The sequence below is a fragment of the Alosa alosa genome, chromosome 20 (assembly GCF_017589495.1).
Source record: "Alosa alosa isolate M-15738 ecotype Scorff River chromosome 20, AALO_Geno_1.1, whole genome shotgun sequence".
NCBI classification, from domain to species: Eukaryota; Metazoa; Chordata; class Actinopteri; order Clupeiformes; family Clupeidae; genus Alosa; species Alosa alosa.
In genome coordinates, this window is record NC_063208.1 from 18,013,507 (window position 1) to 18,038,650 (window position 25,144).

At 43.7% G+C, this 25,144-nt stretch overlaps 1 protein-coding gene across 2 annotated transcripts in view; it reads right to left on the reverse strand.

Annotated features, from left to right (window-relative positions):
• The window catches only part of trappc9 (trafficking protein particle complex subunit 9), a 231,958-nt gene that overhangs the window by 175,450 nt on the left and 31,364 nt on the right, over positions 1-25,144 (reverse strand). For both annotated transcript variants that reach the window (XM_048229439.1, XM_048229438.1), the window contains 3 exons: positions 21,868-21,994; positions 18,932-19,077; positions 5,706-5,791 (listed from right to left, as the gene is read on the reverse strand). In XM_048229439.1, the coding sequence (XP_048085396.1) occupies positions 5,706-5,791; positions 18,932-19,077; positions 21,868-21,994 (359 nt within the window). The remainder of the gene's footprint in view (positions 1-5,705; positions 5,792-18,931; positions 19,078-21,867; positions 21,995-25,144) is intronic.

The window sequence follows — 25,144 nt, forward strand, 5'->3', positions numbered from 1 at the left end:
GCGTGATGTGTGTCTTGTCTGGAATGCAGACACAGGAGTAATGAGGTGTTTCATGCTTATTGCTCCTCTTATTGCTGATGTTGTTGTCTTCTGTTTTATTATCCATTAAACCCGTCCTTCCTCGAGACGTTTATGGAGCGGGGCCAAATGAATGGGCTCCATCACTGTTTCAAAGGCCAGCATGCCGCCACTGAACCGCAGACAGCCCGGCGAGAATTCACAAGACTTAAAAAGGGACCAAAAGAGATGAGAGGGGGAGAGACAATTGGTCTAATAATTTATTTTAAATATCACAGAAACGGATGCATCGGGGTCATTGTGCCCAGTGTGGCCATCATCTTGCTAACATGAAGCAAAGCCTGTGGTGTGGCTCAATAGTAGGGATTGGCAAGGGAGAAGAGAGAAAGAGAAGTCAGAGAGGAATGTAGAAAGAGGGTGAGCAGAGAGAGTGTGGTATAAATTAGCACTGTGGTTTGGAGACATCACGATGAGAGAATGAGTTTGAAACTGTAAAACATGTATTTATATAACCTTAATGGTAATCAAGTAATACACTGAAGTTACGCACTTTGTTTGACTTACGCACATGGGAGAATTCCCCCTATGTGTGCTCTGTATCCCAATGTCGCTCTGTCGCTCTATGTCGCTCTACTGTATGTCTCACTGTGGCCGGGCAAAGCCTGTTTGAAAAAAGTATGCTTGGCCTTGCAGCTACGGAGATAAAGACGTCATAAGAGGTGGGCTCTACTCAAAAAAGCCAACGAGAGAGCAAACGAGTGAACGCTATGTAACCCATGGACGATGTGTGACCTGTGATCACTGTATAAACCCCTGAACTTTGTGTAAACTTCTGAACTTTACAGTTTTTCTCAGTCGCTTTGGTGCTTTTCTCACATCACTATTAACATTTGCACAGCATTTAGTGCATTTCTCAAAACAATTAGTGCAAACTGAAAAACCTAGTGGATAACCTGCAAAAGCATGTGACTTGCTCAAAATGGATATTCCATTCCTCAAAAGCAAGTATTTATGTCAATGAAATTCAATGTCTTGACACCATCGTTTATAAACAAGATAGTCAAATGGCTTTGTCATGTTTTCATCACGACAGTTTTATGCTGTTTTAGTGTTTTCCCATGCAAAAAAAGGTCAGAACTCGGTGACACTACCTGAAAATGCTCAAGACAGCACTATACAGTACTTGTACAGCCATTTGAAAACTACAGTAAAGTTACAAATTGCTGTAGTTAGGGGAATAAGTGAGTACAAGACACTGAATATGTATGTTTCACAGTTTTACTGTACAGTATATGCTCTTTGCAATTCTATAGCATTGTGACAGAATTGAATAACTAGTTCACCAATTTTGTATGTAATGACTCAAGCAATGAAATGAAGACTATTAGTTTTATTGGGAACGACTATTCAGCATCCATAAGTATAGTTGTAGGAAGGAGAAATTGCTACCATGATGTGCACAAATGACTAAATGTTGTGGTTGAACTAATAGTTATGAGAATTTTCATTCTGATCTGAGAAAAGCACCAAAGCGACTGAAAAAAACTGTAATGACACCACCTGTGGGTTGGAAGTTCCCAAGTGTTGTATCAGCATCTAAGGAGGGGTGTACATATTGGTTTTCGACAATTGTTCGGGAGTGTGATTGTGCGATCCACTCAGGCTTTGCACTATGGAGACATAAACAAATTTTGCACGAAAGTCTGCCAGACTTTTGTGCCTTCTTTTTGGGATAAGATTTTGATTTCAGTATCTGGCACAAGAGCACAAGAAAGAGACAGACAGACAGACAGACAGACAGACAGACAGACAGACAGACAGACAGACAGAAAGAAAGAAAGAAAGAAAGACATGCATATCTGTAACAGGACCCTGTTACTCAAAGTCATCTCCATTCATGAGGCGGTCTGTGGGGTGACGTAATGGCAAACCTCTGTCATTAGCCAAGCAAAAGCAGCAGACACTACCTCATATGGGAAGACTCTCTTTCTCTCTGTGTATGTGTGTGTGTGCTTGCATGCATATTGGTGAAATATGACAAACGACTTTGGAGGGCTACAGTATTTTAGTCGCATGGCTTCACCTCGGCTGTGTGCTGATTAACAACAGAAAACCTGCCAGAAAAACAAACTCATCTGCATGCCACCTTGAAACACGTTCATTAGCCACCGCCACCGCGTCCATGATTGCCCGGTCCACTGCTGGCCACTACACCACCATGGCAGATATTAATATGGCATGCTACCGTCAGCCCGCCTCACAATCACGCCAGATGGGTGCCCGTTTGTTTTTAAAAAATGATGCCTGAGAGGCCCCTCAATTAATATTCAACACTTCATCATCCTCTGCACCAGCCAAAGGATTAAATGCACAGTGATGAATCTGAAGGGGACCTGTATGAATAAATAAAATCATCATAATAATACCCTGAACACTGTGAGTGTGTGTGTGTGTGTGTGTGTGTGTGTGTGTGTGTGTAGGAGAGAGAATAGGGAGAGAATAGAGGGAGTGAGAGCCAGAAGACTGTGTGTGTGTGGGGGTATATGAGGGAGAGAGAAGGGGTGTAGACCCACATAGGTAGTGCAATGAATGAAGAGACATATTGTACCAGACAGATAATTCACACAACACTGTCAACAACAAGTCTCCGGGCAAGATTTATTTCCCCTTTTCCCCCTCCGGACGGAAAGGTGCTCATTCTCCAAACATTTGGCCCGCTACAGAGATAACACAGATTTGTCTGCAGGGCACGGACGCCATTTCAGGTCCGCCAAGGACAAACCCTACCTCCATACCAACTCCACCCAACAGGCAGCAAAATAAGCCCAAACCAACATGGAGGTCATCTTTTAATAAGTCTTGGAGATTATTTCACGTCCTGCTTAGGGTGGTGAGGTGGGGTGGAGAAGGCAACCAGCCTTGCTAACAGGCACAGGCTATGACAAAAGGAGGGAATGATTAATTTTCGACTTTCATTTTGTTCAGTAAGTGGTCTACATCCATCTTAATAGCTTGGCTTTGCCATCCTTGAAACCGGCTCGTTTTTTAATGAATGATTTAAATAACTCAATAGGAGGAAATCACCCGCAGACAACGAACCAGTGCCTCCCAAATAATGCTGTTTGTTCGCTTTGTTCACTTGGCCTGCCTTGTTGGACAGCACTATGTTAAAAACAAATGAACAAAAGTACATTCATCAACCTATTGTTGGGGGGAGGGGGGTCATTCATGTGGTGTTCCCTGTGAGCACTTTGTTCTGGCTGGATATGCCACTACCTCACAGTAATGCAATGGGAATCAAAATGTTGTTGACTAAATGGATTAAATGGATTCAAGTTACCTGTGTGTGTGTGTGTGTGTGTGTACTATCCCCTAGCCACTGGTCTTATTAACCCATATGAGCACCCATATGAGCCATCAGGAATGGCCTCAGAAACGTGTGCAAAGGACAAGCGCTTCTTACCAGAACTAGTCCTATTTCATCTGTGTTTTACAGACAGGAAGGAGTGGGCCTGAAGAGGAGCAGAAAAGAAGAGAAGGAGGAGTAGAACTGTGTGTGTGTGTGTGTGTGTGTGTGTGTGTGTGTGTGTGAGAGAGGGGGGGAAGCATCCATTAAGTGGAGACAGGAGTGAGCAGGAGTGTACGTCCGTCTGTGTGTGTGTGTGTGTGTGTGTGTGTGTGTGTGTGTGAGAGAGAGGGAGGAGACGGAATGCTAAAGAGAGATATGGGCACTGAGGGAGAAGACAAAAAAAACAGAAGAGAGGGAGAGGAGAGAGAGAGAGAGAGAGAGAGAGAGGGAGGGGGGCAGCAGAGTGGGAAATCAATGGAGCTCAGAACACAGGCGTATTAGTGCCAGCGCCGTGTGGAGACTGCGAACCGAGAGCCGTCGACCACAGGGTCACCTTGCAGTCAGACTGTGTGTGTGTGTGTGTGTGTGTGTCTGTTTTCATGCATATGATTACATGATGGTGTTTGTTTGAGTGGGTTTTGTACAATACAATACAATATATATAATCTGTATTTCCATGACTGTGTGCACGTATGAGTTTGTGTGTCAGTTGGGGAGTGGGTTGTGCAATTATAGGTTGTGTGTGTGTGTGTGTGTGTGTGTGTGTGTGTGTGTGTGTGTGTGTGTGTGTGAGAGTGTGTGTGTGTGTGTGTGTGTGTGTTAGACAGACTGGAGAGGGTTCTGGGTGACCTTGCTGGCAGAGGCATTGGTTAAAGCCCGCAAGAAGGGAAGCGTGAACAGCTGCTTAACATTCAACTGCTACATCTGCCTCATGGGCAACGCTCTGCTCTGGGTCTCAAGACACACTCTCTCTCATACAAACACACACACACACACACACTATGTGTGTCCCTCTCTACCTCACACACAAATACACACTACCTCTCTGTCACACACATATAAATGTTCCATATAACACCTACCGAACTCTGTGTGTGTGTGTGTGTGTGTGTGTGTGTGTGTGTGTGTGTGTGTGTATGAGGAATGAGGCCTTTAACTGTGGCGTGAGGGCCAGTGGCCATCCAAGGTCACTCAGTAATGAGGCGGGGGCTGACATTTCAGAAGAACAAGGAAAAACAAAGAAAAAAAGGAATAAAAAAGAAAGAAAGAAAGAAAGAAAGAAAGAAAGAAAGAAAATAAATGATTGTAAAGGGACATGACGGGGATTGAAAAGTAGATGGTAAAGTAAAAGAACGAAAATAGTTGGAGAACATTGGGACTTGGGGGTGAAGAGATAAACTACCAGAGCATGAAAATATTGAGAGGAGCGGGGGAGACCAATCACACGCTTGGGGAATAAATGACCTCATCTTCTGATGCATCTTGATTAAACATGGAGTGCGCTATTCTCATTTACACCTGAGGCTTAAGCATGGAGAGATCAGTGCGCACACACACACACATCCCCCATCTCATTTACTTTAATAGAGATGCACACTCTCTATCTGACAGACATGAGGACATGGGAATCATATATCTTAATGGCTTCTTGGGAGGTCTGAACTATTCTTTTGTAAAAGGAACTTTGTGTCTCAGAAGACGGATCAAGGGGGGTTCTCTCTCTCTCTCTCTCTCTCTCTCTCTCTCATTCTCTCTCATTCTCTCTATCTCTTTCTCTCCCTCGCCAATCTTACAGCATTAAAGTGTCAGACGCTGGAGCTTTTAAGAGTATGTAAGGAGGTGATTAAAAAGACAAGCGCCGAGGTCCATTCACAGGATGACATGGCTCACGCTAAAGGATCCAAAGGCTTGTCTCTCTCTCTCGCTCTCTCACTTTCTCTCTCTCTCTCTCTCTCTCTCTCTGCTTACACACGGTTTGCAACGAGCCTATATGCGTTTGCAGAGTATTGCTTAATGTCCAAAAATACAGGACATATTATTTTAATGAGGACTCAAATTGATTCAAATTACTACTTAATGTTTTTAAGTGATGTGAGTATCAACTTACTTATCAGCTTATCAACTTTTATATGAGTGTCAACTCACATCACATTGAAACAAATTAAACAGAGTGTGTTTGTGGTGTGTATGCTGTTAACAAGAGTAAAGGTGAGGCCAAAAACAGACAGAGACAGACAGACAGACAGACAGACAGACAGAGAGACACAGACAAACAGAGAGAGAGACCGAGAGACAGAGAGACAGACAGACAGACAGACAGACAGACAGACATGCTTACCATGTTCTCCACACGCAATTCGAAGGGCATGGGGTTATACACCATCAGCTGCACCTCGCAGACGTCCCCGCGCACCCACTGGAACTCTGGCAGACAGAGACAGGGAATACAGAGTGAATCAACCATGGATCAAGACTAGGTAGTACTGAGTATGCTGATTTGTGTGCGAGTCAGAGTTTGTTGTGTGTGTGTGTGTGTGTGTGTGTGTGTGTGTGTGTGTGTGTGTGTGTGTGTGTGTCTGTTGTGTTTATGTGTGGTGTGTGTGGTGTGTGTGTTCAACATGTGGGAGTGCATGGGTGGGTAGGAGGGAGCTGTTGTGCGTGTGTGTGTGTGTGTGTGTGTGTGTGTGTGTGTGTGTGTGTGTGTGTGTGTGTGTGTGTGTGTGAGCCCACTCGGGACATGAATGCAAATGCACACACAAATATGAATTCCTGTGATTGTGCTCATGGGATACGAATGCCAATTCCAGCACATTGCTGTATGTGTGTGTGTGTGTGTGTGTGTACACACACACACACACATACACAAACCAGCCTTGAATACAAATTTGCCACTTATTGTTGCACTCTCCTCTCTCCTACTTCTCCAATTAATGAGGCAGAGTGTTTGCGATCAGGTCATGTTCCACCAGGGTCTCGTCCAGAGAGAGAGAAAGAGAGGGGGGGGGATAAAGATCTGCACTGAGCCTCCACTGAAGCCTACTTCGCATGTAATCCACACAGCCGGCAAAAACGGAGTGTGCGTCTAGAGCAGTCTTTCTGAGTGACGGATGGAAGAGTCACAAGATCGTATGCTTTAGTAGGGGAAATCCAGTTTGAGAGCACATAAATCACCGCCTGGCTTGATCAGATCATATTTGCGATTATAACAGATCACCTGGGGAACATTGAAGAAACATACGCTAATCTCATGCTAGGATGGCTTCAGGCTAATACCCACACATGTTCAGGAGAAGGGATATTTACCGTACTCTACTAGATGGCAGCAGGACTTGCGGATGGAGGGGGAAATAAACTGGAAGAGAACTGGATCAGTGCTGATCTGACAGATGACTGAGAAGATTTAGCAAACAATGAAAGCGGCGGCGAGCCAGCACTTTCCAATCGAGAGACAGGAGGACCGGCGTGGAGATGGATATGAGGAGGGGGGTACAGCAGTCTCATGTTCTCTCTCCACTAGGAAACCTCCAGTACACACCTTTCACGTACAAAACGCCCCACCACTCCAAGGGAGCACACACAGTCCTCAAATGGAACTTTCCCTAAATATCGTTCTTACCAAATGGAACCTCTAAATATGAAAGAGTCGGATGAACAAATAAATGTTCCTATAACATTCAGAATAGTTTAACCAAAGAAAATGAGTACAGTGTATCATATGTTTATATGTACAATTTTTAAAAAGTATTAGGCAGGGTAAAACTCACTGTAGAAGAGAATCCCTAGACACAGACGATTAATCATGCATAAGATAAGAGCAAAAAATAAGGCATGGATCATTGCAAAAAATGAACACACCCTCGGGTTCATCCTCTTACAGAGCGGAGCAGAGCCTGCATGGACTATAAGGAATGAACCTCCGATCCAGAATAACTCTGCACAGGGAAACCCGCTTATATTCTGGGGGAAGCTCATTTCTCTTCTCCACCACCTCTGCCTTTAGAGCGGAGAGGGGAAAAAAAAAAAAAGTTACGCGCCTCGCATAAGCACCGCGAGTGGCGGTGGAGGCTCTCACGTCGGAGAAAAATGCCTCCGGTGCCGCGGCAATTTATGGGGAGTAAACCAGTGGCGTGCACCCTGGGAAATTAAAGTGCGGGGAAAGACAGGTGCGGGCGTTATAAATGCTCTGAAAAGAGTGTGCTCCGTCTGACCCCCGAAGGCCCACCGGGGGCAGCCTTCACACTGCCCGATCATTAAACACAGAACAGTCCCTCAAAAATAAATAAATAAATAAAGACAAGAAAAGAGAAAAAAATATAAAGATTTTGTGTGAGATTTCGGATTCATTTTGCCATGTTTATGCAAGACAAACAGGCACATATATACACACATACATACACACCCACACAGACATCTCCTCTAGGGCCAGGCTGGTTTAAAAATTGTCACATTCCTTGACTCCAAAGCCACCCAGGTAGAATGGTGAAAAATTCTGTAGCTCCCCAATCTTTTTAGACAACCCACAGTAATGGCCCACCTGGGAGAGAACCGTAGGCGGGAAACTGTTGGCTCCATCCTACTCAGCTGCTACTACAGTCAGGAAAAGTCTGGCCATTTTGTTTCCACCTCACTAAGCTGGACAGTGTTTTGCTGGCTTATAAAACAGCACAGGCTTCTAATGACCTCAGGGAACTTCTGAGTGCAGACCGCACTGTTTGCGACCATCGTTTGAGAGATGATGACCTTTACGCTAGTACACATGCTTTAATTAAAAAATAATGGCCTTTTGTGTTCTTACTCAGGATGCACGCCCGTGTCATTTTTTAACACCTTGGAGTTTAAACAATCCAGCAGTATTATGAACACAGAAAAAAGTACAGAGGATATTGTTGATTTACTACTTCACATTTCAGTTGAATTGGAAGTCTTGTAATAGAGAGTGAGGAAGAATGAGTTAATTAGTGGCTATATGGTAGGATACTAGTGAACGCTTATTTTGGTCCCATAAAAGGGATCCACGGAGTTAGGCTTTCGATTCTAATGTGTCTGTCTACTTCTATTCTCCCAGTTGATGCAATCACATCAAAACATTTCATGCCATAGTAAGTCAGTGCCACACACACACACACACACACACACACACAAAACACATAATTACTTTAAGAAATGTGCATATAGTCAGTCAGTGTTCTGCAAATACATACTCACAAACCGGAGAAGGAAGGAAGTGTTGCAAACAAACACAATCATTAAACACATTCATCAAACTGAAACTGAGTCTCAATAGACTCTTATTCCCCCTCATTCTCTCCATTCCTCTCACCATTTCTTATCTCTCCTTTTCAGGCATCAGTTACTGAGGCAACCGAGTTAAACTGAACTAAAATACTGGGGGCATTTTCAAAATATAGAAAAGGTTTTCTACAGGATGACTTTGCCAAATATATTGCCAAAAGACACCAAACTCTTGACCGTGCCAACTGCGCAGCCGATAGTGCTTCCATGGTTTTTGCACTGCACCCAAACTAAATCCGAAACCACACCAACTTTCCCTCCAGTCACGTTTGCTGCTAGTTTCAAAGATTCCATGCCACTTTTCACAAACACACAAACCCAAAGCTCTTCTTCAAATCTGACCTTCTGCCTTGTGAAGGACAAACCTATAGGAAGGGGGTAAACGAGGTAAAGAGAACAATTCAGACCACTCCGGAGTGGCAGCATCCTTGACCATAACCTGGCTGAAAAGAGGAGACCCAGCTGTCTCCAGCTAGCCATGGCTCATAAGAATGGCCCACGCCATTAGGGTGAGGGAGAGGGAGAGGGAGAGGGAGAGAGAGAGGGAGGGGGAGAGAGAGAAGTATGGCAGGTTTGCTAACAGATGTAGCCAAGCTCAGAACAGGATAGATGGAGAAAGTGGTGGCAGAGGCAGAGAAGAGAGGAGAGAGGAGAGAGGGAGGAAATGAAAGGAGAGAGGGAGGAAATGGAGGGGAATGGGCAGGGATGGAGAGTGGATTGGAACGCGTGGGCGACCGCTTTCTGCTGTCCATCCAGTCGAGCAGGTATGAGAGGGGAGAGTGAGGGATGGGCCCATACAGCAGCCCAGGTGGGACATTTTGCAGCCCTACTTAATCCTCTTGTCTGGCCTGCTCTGGGCTGTTCATGGGGACAGGTGCATCTCACAAACCTCAATAACACACCAAAACATGCAAACATACCCAAACAGATGCACGGTGAACTCTATCCCACTGGTTAAAAGATGCCCTTTCTCCCCTCAGTTGGCAAGCAAGAAGGCAAAAGAGCTGATAAGATCCAGAAAGCACACACAAAGGCCATCATGCGCACAAACATACAATCAGAGAGGGTTAAAGCTAGTAATCAAGGATCTTTGATGCAATCGTAAAACATCTGATGAACACCCACACACACACACCCCCGCACACACACCACCACACACACACACACACAATACTGATTTCTCCATGACCTTCTATACTTCCATACAATTCTACAAAGAATGTATGGGGTACCTTTTTCCCACAACTCCTCACAATCTAAATGTACAGTGACACATTCCCCTCCCCCTGTACCACTGTAGAGCAGGAGAGTAAATCTCCTAACAGCTGCTAAAGAAGCAGCCAGCACCACTCTTTTTATGGCATGGAGAAATGCCGCCATTAAACAAAACAGCTCCATCTGCTGCACAACAACTGTTGGTTTTACGGCCCCCTGCCCCGATCTCTCAGACCAGCAGAGCAGGGCTGCAGCTCTCACTCAGAGAATGAATGGAGGGTGGCGGGGCGGGGTGGGGTAGTGTGTGTGTGTGTGTGTGTGTGTGTGTGTGTGTGTTGGGGGCTGCAGTAGAGACAGAGAGGAGACAGGTAGAATGGGGATTAAAGGGTTTCCTCCCTCTGCAGAAGTGGGCTTTTGAGGATAATGGGGGATTTGGAGAGGTTAAAGGCATCGTATATCTGAAAGGAAGAAAAAAAGGTCCATTTTGACAGTCTGTTCTACTTTTTTTGTTGTTTCTACTTGTGTAGAATCTAAATGTTTGAACCCGTGTTCCTAACATCATGCTGTGTAATAACATTTATTCAAACTAACAGGAAACTGGTTGTTGGCACTGAATTTCAATTTAATTCACAAGGCCTTGAAAAAGCACTTATGTTAATTCCGTTATTTCCGAATTCTCTATAAAGCAACTTTCTTTCTCTGAGACGGCTGAAAACTAAATCGACACAAGTTCCAGGGGGTTGTGGATGTTCTGGTCTTTTTCTTGAAACGAGTTGTGTGGGGGGGACATTTCTGGTCTCTATAAATAGAGTTCTGTAAAATGTTGCTTTCCGCTAGACACAGCTAGAAGCACTTCAAAATAACCCCTTTCCCAGGCGACACTCCAATTTACACATTGTCCCCTCATTTGTATCTCATCACACAGGCTAACCGTTTCAAGAGGATTATTTCCTGAAACTATTCTTCCTTTCTAAAGATCCCAGAACAGTTGGTTAACAACATTTCTCACTCATAAACCTCAAAATCACAGAGCAGCTTCAGTGAAATCTACCTCCTGAAGGTTGAGGAGGAAAATGGTCAATCAAGCTAAGCCCAAAGCATCATGGGAGAAACAAGCCAGGTAATGTGTGCAGATGGATTTCTGCTGTTCTTCTGCTGCAGTGGCCGGGCACAGGACAAATAAGCTTCAGGGTCATCACAAACACAGAAAATGACTTGTGCATTTGTGCCTGTTTCGATGTGAGGGGTTTTGCATGAGTTTTTGTGTGTGCAGGTGTGTGTGTGTCTGTGTCTAGAGTTCTGTAAAAACGTGCTTTCTGCTAGACACAAAGGGGCTTGCTCTGTACTCAAGCAGCACATCTCAAAATAGCCCCTCTCCCAGGCGACACTCCAATTTACACATTGTCCCCTCACTTGCATCTCATCACAAGGGCTAACCGTTTCGATAGGATTATTGCCTGAAAGCACAACTGTTCTTTATTCAATAAAAGGATGTACAATAAGGTTACAAAAAAATCCTCTCAATTAGGATTTAACTGTTATTGCTCACCGTTATTTATGTGTGAGACAAAAACCGTATGGATGTTTTCTTCCTAAAGTCTTCTACAAAACTCATTTTGAGTTTTAACAGGCAGCACGATACACTTTCAGGCGTCCACAATAACTCAGCCGTAAAAGGGCTCCGTAAAAATTTGATTGCGGCTGATTGATGAATATAAAGCACTGTGAAATGATGCAGCGTGAGGCCACTTTAGGAAGCGTTTTGGAGATGAAATTGTGACGTGCCGCCCAAAACAGACTTCTCCCCCATCTGTCTGGTCTATTGTGGCTTTAAGCCAGTGTGGGGGGATTCACACTCCCCCGTCACTGCTAAGGGAAGGTGGAATGCCACGATTCAGTACCAAAATTTTCCCCATGATATGAAACACAACGTATGTAAACCTAATCAATGAAATGGTCAAGGTCTGGACACACACGCACTTTCCAAATCATTTCCCCCCTCCTCATCAGTTGAAGTAATTAACAGTAACTAATCCAATGGGCCAATACTAACACCCATCAGCACAGTCACTTAGGTTTTTTTTTTTTTCCAAACGTTCCTAAAACATGACTTTGTCCTCAGATTAACTTTTTTAAGCATCAGTGACTTTACAGTGTGTGAAGTTAATTTTCACTAAAATGCCATGCCTCCTAACTCCTCTATTCCTTCAGTCCTGTGATTAGATATCTTAATAATAATAATAATAATAATAATAATAATAATAATAATAATAATAATTCTCTATCTGTCGATAACATAATTCTGATGTTCTTTTGCTCTGGCTCCCTTAAACACATTTATTTGGCACACTGAGGAGATGTCTATGCATACATGAGGTGTTTTAGCACTTCAAATACCATAGACTACCTGTGTATAAATGTGAAAACCAATAGATTGCATACAGTATAACAAAGGCAAAAACACAGTAACACAGTAAAGGTCCCTGAACAGCTGGTGAAGTTTCTCACTCATACTCCAAAATCACAGAGCAGCTACAGTGAAATCCACCACCTGATGGCTGAGAAGGAAAATGTCCAATCAAGCTAACCCCAACGCATCATGGGAGAATTAAGCCAGGGCTTTTCTGCTACAGGTAATGTGGATTTGTGGATTTGTGCTGTTCTTCTGCTGCAGTGATCAGGCACAGGACAAATAAGCCTAAGAACAGTAGCTTCAGGGCTGTCACGAACACAGAAAATGACTTGTGCCTTTGTGTCTGTTTCGATGTGAGGGGTTTTGCATGTGCGTGTGTGTGTGTGTGTGTGTCTTTTACCTGTGTATGTGTGTCTGTGTGTGTGTGTGTGTGCGTAAGAGAGGGAGAGAGATAAGGGAGACTGATGAGCAAACCTGGTGACAACAGCCTCATGAAAGGGGGATTTACTCTCCCATTACCCCTTGTTAGATATTAAACCTCCAGAAGCAGAGAAATCGCCCAAGCCTGTCCATGAGGCAACTGTGAAAACTCTTACTGGTGAAAAGTAGTGATTTGCTTTTGGCTTCCTGTGGTGTTGGGAACATTTGACAGTTTGAAAACTTGGGAAGTAATATTTCACACCTCCAGGTCTTATTAGGGGAAACGCTATGTACTCCAACCACAGACAAGTGTCTGGAACTTTAATTGAAGAAATGTCAGAATCTACATTAAGCACTTGGCATCTTCCATCTCTCCCACTCTCACTGTCCCACTGTGTGTGTATGTAGCATAGTGGTGTGTGGGTTGGGCATGCCTGTGTGTGTGTGTGTGTGTGTGTGTGTGTGTGAGTGAAGTGAAGTGTCTATCCAAGTGCTTACACAGCTGAAACAGCTATCTCTCGACTTATCCGGTGAGGTGCAAATGGACCGGGGTGGACTTGGCAGTTGCTACAGAGTCTCAAGGCAATTATAGGAAAAACAATCTCCCATTACACACCCCAGCCTTTTATGGCGGCGCATCAATCAGCTTTATAGAATATGACAGAGGGATCGGGCACGGCAAAAATATGTGTGTATTCTCCTGGTTGCGTGGCTTTGGCGGCAGGCGACTAAACGCAAGAAGCTCATAAGTTTTTATTCCAAAAACAAGATTGAAGAGGGGCAGTGTCACTTAAAAACAGAGACAGGGAGAGAGAAAGAAAGAGAGACAGAGAGACAGAGAGAGACAGAGAGAGATGGAGTCAGAGAGAGAGAGAGAGAGGGAGAGAGCTAAAGTCTTTGAGGAAAAAAAGTGAGAGGCGTCCCTAGAACCATTCAAATGCCTGGGGATGCATTGTGTGTTCACACTGACACAGCGTGGGGCTTTTTTTCGCCACGCCTCAGCCATCACCAGAGCCCGCCGCACCGGCACGGGCCATTCTGCCTGTGTGCCATCAAAAGGCATCGCTGCCGCAGACACAACACGGCAGGGAGTACTTAAACACCCTGGTTAGGCTTCAGGAAAGTCTACGACAAAGTTAAGTGCACAGGGGAGGGGCCCCTTGCTTGTTGCGGTCTCTGCACCATGAACAAGGATTCTTTTTTGGTTGGAGATTACATATTATGGAAGAGGAGGTGTAGAAAGTGCAAAAAACTACACCTCAACATACAATAAAGGTTGCACCACCTCTACCGCACCAATTTCCATATTGCAAACAAACACAAAAATGAGCAGACGCATCCTATTAGCCTCCACACTCTACACATCCAGGTACGATTGGGCCGAGGGTGCACAACAGAGGGAGTGAGAGAGAGAGAGGTAGAGAGAGAGAGAGAGGTAGAGAGAGAGAGAGAGAGGTAGAGAGAGAGAGAGGTAGAGAGAGAGAGAGAGAGAGAGAGAGAGAGAGAGAGAGAGAGAGAGAAGCAAGACCGCTAATTGCTACCCATTCCCCTACATATTGCTACTGACACCTCTACATATGTGTCGTCACAGCTCTGCCACACTGATGCCGGTCTTGTGCACACTAAGAACTGGCATACACGCCGTGCTAATGTATGCACAGGCAGGGCTCAGATTAGCACCGGAACACATGCACACACACACTGTGTGCTTCCTTGGACTAGCATGTGTGTCTGTGTGCGTGTGTCTCTGTGTGTGTGTGTGTGTGTGTGTGTGTGTGTCTCTGTCTCTGTGTGTATGTGTGTCTCTCTGTGTGTGAGAGTGTGTGTGTGTGTGTGTGTATTGGGGGACAACAGGGTACATCCAGTCAATTAGGTTAAGGTTCTACCTGCTAGGATGAAGGTGTGTGACATTGCAGGGAGAGAGGAAAGGTCAGGACACACAGAAATTGTAAATCTACAGAGCCGCAGCTTTCCCTGGAGTGCAGACGAGCTGTAATGGAGCGCATATGAGATCACTCACCTAATGAGCATTTCTGCATTTTGGTTCTGTGTCTGCAATGACTACATCATCTACGAGTTTTGTCATTTTCCGCTTTAACTAGTTCTGAAATAGATATAAATAGTTAGATAAATGTCCTGATTTAACTTCAGAAAGTAGAGGCACCCATGCGTGTTATTCATGACAATGCGTCTAGACGAAAGTGTCCTTTATGGATGGGACATTACTTGATAAGTGAATTACATTACATTACATTTAGCAGACACTTTTTGACCAAAGTGACTTACATATGTCAGCTATATTACAAGGGATCACATTGTCCCCGGAGCAACTTGGGGTTAAGTGCCTTGCTCAAGGGCACAACGGTGGAAGCCGGGAATTGAACCGACAACTTTCAGGCTACTGCACGTTAGCCCAGCTCCTTAACCACTACACTACCACCGCCCGAATTATGCTGAGGATGAACTATACCGCCAACTGTAGGCTGTCTCAGAATGAACAGTTTACCGCCCATCAACTCAAACTGACTCAAACTCCCTGCACAAAACACACACACACACACACACACACACACACACACACTAAATCACACAACGTGTTTACCCTGTCCCTTGTTAACTTTTGGCAGCAAACACTCCTGGTTCCCAAATTTAGAGCACTCCTTGACAGTGGCACGTCGCGCAGACACACATAAAATATTCAAATGGACGTCGCCGGGCGACGGGGAAGCGCCATCCCTCATTGGCCGGAAAGATTTTGTGTCAGCGAGTGGGAGCGGGAGTGACTCACCGGCAGGCAGCCTTGGGGCCAGCCGGCAGTCCTCACCCTCACCGCCGAAACCCCACTGCCCGCCGGCGGAATGACAAATCCCACCGCACGTCACAGCACCCAGGGAATACATCATCGCACAGAGATTAATCCAGAAATTCATGGAGAGAGAAAGACAGAAAGAGAGAGAGGGGAGAAAGAGAGAAAAAATAGGAGGTGGAGGAGATAACGAGCCTTCTTTAGCTTGAGAGTCAAGAAAAGACAAGGCCATAGAAGGAATGTATGTGTTTGGGTGTGTATGTGTGCATGTGTGAGTATGTGGCTGTGTGATTGTGTGTGTGTGTGTGTGTGTGTGTGTGTGTGTGTGTGTGTGTGTGTGTGTGGGAGCCGATACCACAATAAAATAAAAATTCCCTCTGAATAATTTAAAATATTATGGTCTCAATTCCTCCGCTTAATAGATATTCCCTCTCATTTTCCCCAGACTGCACCAGACTTGTTTGTTTTGCGACTTGAAACACAATGGTCCATCTTGCAGGGCGGAAGAGGCAATATTGCTTGGATGAATCAAAGAGCAGTGACATCTTATTGTATTTCACTTTGACAGCTCACAATGGCAGGCCAGTATGTAAATAAGGAGAAGGGCTGCAACAGTGGGTAAATGTAAAGGGAAATAAATCTTAATTAAAAAAATATACAAGCAGAGATTACATAAAGGTCTTCATGGTTACTTAAGGGCCTGAGATTTCTCAAAACGAAGAGCATAAGATTAGAGATGCACCGATATGGAATTTTAGGGCCGATAACGATAATCGATATTTATTGGTTTGTTGTGGCCGATACCGATACGATAACCGATAATATTACTATTGGAACAAAATTGTGAAAAGTGATTTGGGGAAAGCATTTAATAAGCATAATTCTATTACAGTAATTTTACCTACCACCAAATGATGGACAGAACTCATAATAGTCCTCAATAGTACGGCAGTCAACAACATAACAGTAGCCTAGTATGTGTGGCTCATTTAAGTGAACCTGACGTCAGTGAATTGCGAGTGAGTGGCTAGAGAGTTTGAATCATTTTCATTTAAACGCTCATAAACGGCTCAGCTTGGAATAAGCTACAGTATAGCGACCAAATCAGAGTTTGTGAGGGAAACTTAGGTTTAAGTTTCAACTGCAGGTAACTGAATAAAGCTGCAACTCCTCAGACTGTATCTTATGTCCGTCTACTCTGTTGCGCACAACCTGCTGCAGCAGAAATGAAAGGCGCTAGCCCCGAAGGTTTTAATAACTTATTATGATGACCAGTCTGGAACTGAAGCACGAATGATTAGCATATTTCTAGGTAATAATACAAAACCCAAGCTAAAGTAATGCATATATAATACTAAAACACAACTTAGAACTAGGCCTACTTATGTACTCGGCCCCACTAACGAAGTTTGTTTATTTGTTTCCCGACCAGCCGTAAAGTGCAAACACACCAGCAAAAAGACGGCTAAATGGCGGATCATTCACGAGAGGATTTTGAGATGCACAGATTCCCAAATGAACGCATATCCACAGATTTTGTTAGAGTGGTGAAATACATTCACACCGCTGACATTATATTGAGGAAAAAGTATAGCCAACCAAGCTCAAGTAGGCTAGCTCAGTGTAGCCAGAGGACCTTACGTAGGCCTATTATTATAGGCGCAAATTATCGGCCAGAATTCTGTTATTGGACCGATAATAATATTTAAATTTTTCACTTATCGGCTAATAATATATCGGCCGCCGATATATCGTGCATCCCTACCTAAGACAGCGCAAACATCACTCCATTCCCTATCTTTTGAAAGTGCACAGAAAATGAGATTTCCATGTACAACCATTACGTTGTGTCACGCTGTGGGCAATGGGTGAAAAAGGCAGCAAAACAAAGTAAAAAAAAAATAAATGAAGTATTCATAACATCCATTACTAATTTTCTAACGTTGCGATTTTGGAAAACAAGAATGTTCACTTTGTGTACGTGGACTTAACATTCCACAGGGGCCAACATAATTTTGAGCGAAGTGGCAGAATACCAACCAGCCAATTCTGCTCAATCAGGTTAGAAAAATTAATCTATTAGCGGCCGCCGTTGTGGCGAAGCCAGTTTGACTTGGCATGGGGAGCGAGAAGTTGGAGCGCAGCGAGTTCATATGCCGCTCTTGCTCATTCCTCTACACAAGTCGGGGCGAGCTCACACCGAGAAGGCCATCTGTCACGTTTGGTCCGGCGCGAGCACTGCCAGGCTTGGAGGGCCCTCCAAGTCCAATGAGATTAGAGGAAATTTGGCTCCCAAACAAGTCCCAGAGAGACCCTTGTGTCTGAGAGCTCCCATATGCAAAACCACAGCTCAATCACGGTACTAGCAGAGCGTGCTCAGGCTCACTAATTCAAAGAAAATGACTAGATGCTAAAAAAAAAAAAAAAAAAAAAAGAGTAGAGGAAATATATGAATGAACGTCTTCATACTTTTTATTTGCACAATCCTACGCATTTCCTATATGTGCAATGCATGGCAGTTACCTTTAACAACTCTGATAAGACCCTGTTAGATGTATTCATGTTTTGGAGGCAGATGAGGTAATAATCTTGTCTTGTGACCCCTGAATCTCAATCTTGAGGCACCCGAGGCCATTTTCATCCTTGTAGCGGGACATGTGAGACACCCCTGTGACAAAGGGAATGTCTCACATGCCTTTGAGAGAGACCTCTAAGGAGTATTTCTTGAGCGAGAGTGGCATCGAGGTCAAGTTGAGTTCAAGTTCAGCTGAGTGGATCATTTGTTCACGAGGGTGAAGCAGGCACTGTTGAAATGAGTGTAAACGGTCTTTCTTCTCAACTATTGCAGCATGCCAGGACTGGTCTTTGTGACCACTGTGTTCAAGTCAACTGTTAAAGGGACACCAGGCAACGTTTTCGTGTTAATTGATCATCTTCGTAAGTCGGTATATGGTTAAATGACTCATTACGGGGCAAATGAAGGCTCTCTTGCCCGCCCCTACTGCCTGTAGGAAGAATATCCCACTTGCAAGTTCGGTGTATCCTACCTGCCGACCGAAGCAGGATCAGTTTACAGCACAGAGGCAGGCTAACAAGACGCTAGAGATTGTTGCAAACGTGTGTATAATGGCAGAGCCGGCAAAGAAGCAGCGAAAACCCTTGACGGAAGACGCAAAGAAAAGGAAAAGAGCTTCAGACCGAGCGAGGGGGAGTTTCGTAGAGAAAAAGCATCAGGCTTGCCTGGTGTCCCTTTAAAGTTTGGATGTGAATGATCTCGGAGACCACTGAGCACCCCATCTACAGTACTGGAGAGCAGCAAACGTAAGTGATAAAGGCACAAATATGCTTTTTCATACGAGTAACATTACAATGCTTTACAATGGCTACATCACACAGGTCATAGGCCTTGTCCACCTACCGATCTTCTTGTTACGCTCGTCTCCGCGGTTGTGCATGGCGATGGGTGAGTAGATGAAGGGGCTCTTGCTGGACAGGCTTTGGCCCAATAGGGCCTTCACTTTGTGGGGCCGCAGGCTGACCGGCAAGTTCAGCAGCTTCACAGACCTGGAAGAGCACAGAGGGGTCAGGACGTTTAGCAGTGAAATTAAATGCTAATTGGCACTGAAATTAAGAGGTCAATCAGCATCACATTCTTTTACTTGCAGTATGGAATTCCGACTACTGATGTTTATCAAAGCATTTACGTCATAACTACATTAGAAAGAGATACAAGTTCAATAATTTCAGTGTTACGATTGAATGTGTGGTAAAAAGACCAGTAACTGCTGTGGTAACTTCTTCAAAGTCCTTGATAGGAATATACTCTCCTTCAACTTGATTCAACTGACAAGACTTGATCGATTTGGAGCAACAATCATGACGGAAAATGGCAACTTGTGTTTGACCTGATCTTTGCTCTCTCTGTGCTCAACATTATTCTGATGACAGTTAATAATAACAATAACAATGCCATTTATATAACCATCACACTTTATTGCACTAAAACCAGCCCCAAAATACATTATATCCCCATGCTGCAGTGACCCAGCAAGAAAGCACTCAGCCTCTTGGCTCCCACACACAGCTGGGAGAGGCCTGGAGGAGCACTGGCGTGGGAGGGCCACTGATTAGACGTTTGAGACAATGATGGCGGCAGTAGCAGGTTAGACTATAGCAGAGTTGCTGATGAGGCACAAAGGGGTGGATAGAGAGAGAGAGAGAGAGAGAAAGAGAAAGAGAAAGAGAAAGAGAGAGAGAGAGAGAGAGAGAGAGAGAGAGAGAGAGAGAGACAGGGTCTAGTAAGGCGGGTCAGAGGGAGCAGGACCCAGGGGTAAGGAGGACAGAGAGTGTGCTCTGTATCGTCTCTGAATTGGAGACTGTGGCTTGAAGTCAACCAATATCACATTGTGTTACCTAGTGTTTATGCGGATTTTTGCACACAAATCTTTAACAAAGATTCCCATTATACACTTCAAAACATATTTAATTGTGCACAAAGCCAATAGGGATTTATTTTCAGGCTCTCTAAATTTGTAAAATAAAAACACCCCAATTTATTTTCTTTTTTACAACACTGCATTGTTGACTGAGCTGTTAACAAATCTGAACTGAATATGTTGCAGCTGATAAGCCCACCTGGGCACCCTAATTTGCTTTAGCAACAACACATAACCACATGAGGCTCATACACATGAATTCCTCAAAACAAACAAACAAACAAAAAATGTATTTAGCCTTGATTTTATTTTTTTTTGTTTTGTTTTTTAATCCCATTTATGCAGCCCTCATACATATCCCCCTTCTAATGCCTGACACAGGTAGACAGATGGTTTCTTTCTGGTTTTGCATCTAGGAGGGACCCAAAGAAGATTTTTTTTTTTTTTTTTTATGAATTAGCCTTAAATCATCCTACCCAATCTTTATGAAAAGGCATTAGCGCTTGAAAGTTCTCTCTATTTAATTCACTATGCACTCCAGGCTAATAGCAAAGCTTTCCAATTATGAGCAAATCATTATCACCTTCCTTCATCACACGAAGGGTTTAGCACACAGAATAGGGAAAAACATCATGAGTTTTGCTTTAAATGATAACTATACACAGAAATAGACACTTCAGTGAATAGTGTGATTACTGCTCAGAAACAAATTAGTCTCAAATGTGGGACCAGGATGCTAGTGTAAATCATTACAGTAGACTTCTACTAAAAATGTAAACATATCTTTGCTGTTGTAATCTCAACAATAATTCAACTGAACTCAACTTCAGTTGAGCCTTGTAAGAGTATAGTTTTAAACATGAAACTTACCACTTTCTCTCTATACCCAGCTTCATTCCATCAGAGACTTACAGTATGTCTGTAGTCTATAAAACACACTCAGCCAGCTTCCTATACGTGAATTAAGCCTAGGCCTAGACTAAAAATGGAGATTTTCATTGAGGTTTTCATTGTCTAGGTTCAAAGAATCCGAGTAAAATGCACTTTAGATCAATTTCGGATGATCGGGGAGTACATACGTTGAGTTGACATCCAAATCATGTCATTCGGATGTGTTTTGAGAAAGTTCAATGTTACCGTTTTTAGTCAAAACTCGTTAGCCTGGAAGTGACGCGGGCATGTCATTTTGCCGCTACAAAACGCTGTTTTTATACCTCTTCTACAGTTCCTAACAACATTACACTTACGTGGTAGTGAGTAGAGGGTCCCTAAAGCCAAACCAAGTATCCCGAGGTCTTTATGTGGTCGGATGAGAGTCCAGAATGAATTTCATCAAGCCAGTACCTTTCGAAATGTTGCAATCTTTGCTGCCATCTTCAGGGGAAAGTCCGTAGAGTCGATTGCTGAGTGTGTGGAGGCGCTGAAATTCAAAATTTCGTCGCCGCGTTTTTTTTTTAACATAGTCCAGTATTTCTTTTCAAATTGAAATGAAGTTGTATGGACTGGACTATGTTTTTTTTTATTTTTTTAAAAACGGCGACGAAATTGTGAATTTCCAGAGCGTGTTACTCCACACTCAGCAATCGACTCCTAGGGACCCTCTACTCACTACCATGTAAGTGTAATGACATGCCCGCGTCACTTCCAGGCTAACGAGTTCTGACTAAAAACTGTAACATCGAACTTTCTCAAAACACATCCGAATGACATGATTTGGATGTCAACTCAACGTATGTAGTCCCAATCATCCGTAAATTGATCTAAAGTGCATTTTACTCCGGATAATTCCTTTAATCCAGGGCTTAATCCATGTACATGAAACCAGCACTATGTATATAAACAGCAAACATATTCATTCAAAAACAATGACCAAGTGGAAGCCAGGGCCTGGAGAGGCCAGCTCGTACTGCCAACAGACCTGACGATGGGCAGCTTGGTGAAGGGCACCGGGGGCAGCTTCATGCCATCAGGCAGAGTGATCACCTCCATCCCACCTGGGCACTTAGAGGTGTAGTTCTCCAGACTCTGGGTCACTTCTTTCTTTTCTGTGAATGGACAAATGAGAAAGAAAAGATGAGGGAAAACAATGTTATTCTTTGATTGCAGACTACCTTTAGAACACATCCTGTGTGTTTAATGTCATTTCTGAAGTAAAATCAGAGGTGGGAATCCATTAGTAAACACCTTAGAACAAATGCCTTTTCTCAAGAGAAGCCTTTGCCTTTTAATGGCAAAAAAATGGCCTTAATGTCCGTAATGATATGAATACTGCAGACATTAAAACAAGACCTCCCAAGATTCGACAAACAAATAAATGTTGACTGACAGCACCAACCAGGAAGGTTAATAAGTTGGGGGGTGTGTGGTGTAAATTTAACGAGGCCCCGTGCTTGTAGATCAGCGTCTAGCATTTGGCCAGTGAGGGGAGCGGTTTCTGGGCCGGGCCTTCAGGTGAGGAACCTGCCCCTGTGCTTTATGGCCGAATCTATAAAAGAGTGTTTATGGCCTCAGCTGTGTCATCACTCATGAGCTAACCCCCCCCCTCCTACCTCTTGCATAACAAACTGATCTTCCTGACTTATACCTTTTAGCTGCTGGGGGGAAAGACAGGAGAGAGAGAGAGAGAGAGATGGACAGAGAGTGAGAAAGTGGAAATAGAGAGAGAAACATACATAGGCAACCATCACTTGGGGTTGATTGGCTGATCTGATTTGATCACAGGGGAAAAAAAACACATCAAAGACACACCACATGAGGTGATTTAAGTCAAAAGAAACGCAACAAACTCAAAGGAAATACTACAGCTAAGCTGTGTGATGAAAGGAAAAGTTTAAGCCGTCCAAATTCCTTCTGAATGTTTATGCACAGCTAAAACCAGTGGGCGAAGAGAAGAAAAGACCAGAGACAGCAGAAGATGGAGAGAGACTTCAAGCTGCCACTCCTAATTTCAAATGATCCCCAAGAAAGTCGATGCATTCGATTGGGACGAGTCACTGCATGGCTAAAGAGAGTCCTTCAATGCCGAGCAGCTGAAGGACGACTATCAGATGCCACAGCGCAAATACAGAATCAATGCCCATCTCAGAGGAAAATAAAAATAAAAACAAAACACAAGCAACAGATTTCACTAGACATGCTGTCAGAGAGGACATTTTGCCAAGTATCATGTCACGTGTCAAATTCCAGGACCTAATCATTATTAGTTAGCAGAAATGAATGATAATGTATGAATTAGCCTGTTATAACATAAATCAACTCCATACTAGTGCAGGATACAAGGTAAATACAAGCAGATGCCACCAGAGTAATGACAACAGGTCATCAATTCACTGAAACAATATTGGTACCAGTATCAAACGGTCCTTTTTTTCAGTACTTTAGTATGTCTGAATCAGTAACAGTTGCCGGTAGCTGGTGACTACAGAAATGGCTTCAGCTACCAAGTTTAGTCCAACATTTTGCAATAAGTCTACTTCCTGCACATATACAAATAAAAACCCCAACAGATTAGATATATTGAATAATATAATCATGACAAAACTGCTGATGAAATTGCTTAAGGAGATGTCTGGTGAGACAGGCTCCTAGCCGAAACAGGAATCATAAGCATGGTGTAACAAAGTCCTACTCTCCGCAGACTTCCTCAGTTCTGAATACCTGAACCTTGTCTAGGGGGCCCTTCAGGAACACTAATTCAATGTATGAGTAGCCAGTATTCTATGCGTAGGCCCTAGCCTTGGGGCACACTCTTCAGCAGCATATTGCCATAGAGACTAAATAACCTGTCAATCTTTTATTTTCATATCCCTGCCACACAACAGGGAACCCTACACCTGTGGCTAGATTACCTTTATTACTTACATGAAGAAAGAAAAAGATATGGCCTATTCCTTCACAGAGATGGAATGGGAACAAAACGGCATATAAGGTCTCTTGGAGAAATGCCTTCAAAAGGAGAAAAAAAACAAATAGCTGTACAAGTCTTAGGTGGCAGCACATGAAGATACTGTTGTTATGAATGCCAGCCAGTGGCAAAGGGTTATATAACAGGCCTTCCCCCCCTGGGGGCTAATGAACTGGCTCCCCACTGGAGCCTTCAGCCCCAAGAGAGAGGAGGCGACTGTGGGAGGTGAAGATGACAAGTAAGTGGAGTGGTGGTTGTTGGAGAGCTTTGGGGGGATGTGTATGTGTATGTGTGTGTGGGGGGTTTATTAAGCAAGTATGTATTAAAAGAGGCAGACACAGGTCAACATACCGGAAGAAGTTATGAAGAAACAAATATTTTATAGAAAGCCTGAGTGTGGTGTACGTCAGGTAGTCAGGCTTATTTTCTTTTTTGAGTGCTTTGTTGTGGCTTAAATATGCTGCTCAGGGGAGCCTCTGGGTTTCCTTCTCCTTGATTATTGTTGAAATGAGATGCATATCAGGTTCTTCTTCTGACACCCAAGGCAACAGAGAAATCTCTAAACGACCCAAGCTACAAGTAATGTGGGCAACGTGGAATTTGCAAATCCAAACAAAACAAAACCATCTGCATAGGGGTTGATTGATAACGAGAGACGCTCGCTCCACAGACACGTTCATTAAAACACTTTGTCTTTCTTCCCCATCTCTCTCTTTCTTCCTCCTCCATGTCATTCTATCATTTCTCTCACCTTCTATCCCTGTTTTTTTTTCTCCCTTTTTAAACCCAGTTGAAAAACCACAGCACGCACACCTGCCCAGAAAAAAAAAAAAAACTAATTTTTTCATGAAAAGGGTCATTTTCAGTGAGGCGAGGAGATAAGGCTAGGGACCATTAGATTAAAAACACCTTAATCAATTGAAAGCTCACATCGCCTGTCCTCGGAGAAGCTTGGCAAGAGCGCGACCCCTTTTCACATTACTAATGGGAACCTGAGAGAGAACATGACACCGGCCTGCATGCGTCTGTGTTATGAAAATAAATGATGTCCACGGAAGTGCACTTTAAAAAAAAAAAAAGGAAAGGGGAATGGATACATTTGACTAGAATTTTGATCTTACTGAAGTGTAAACAAAGAGCGATGGCTTTGGGGCTTTTGCAATTTGTCTGTTGCTTTGTTTATTTTTTCCCTAGATTGGTAGGATAAATTATTACCCACACACACACACACACACACACACACACACACAACCTTGACTATCTAATAGTGGCCTCATATCCTTTGTGGACT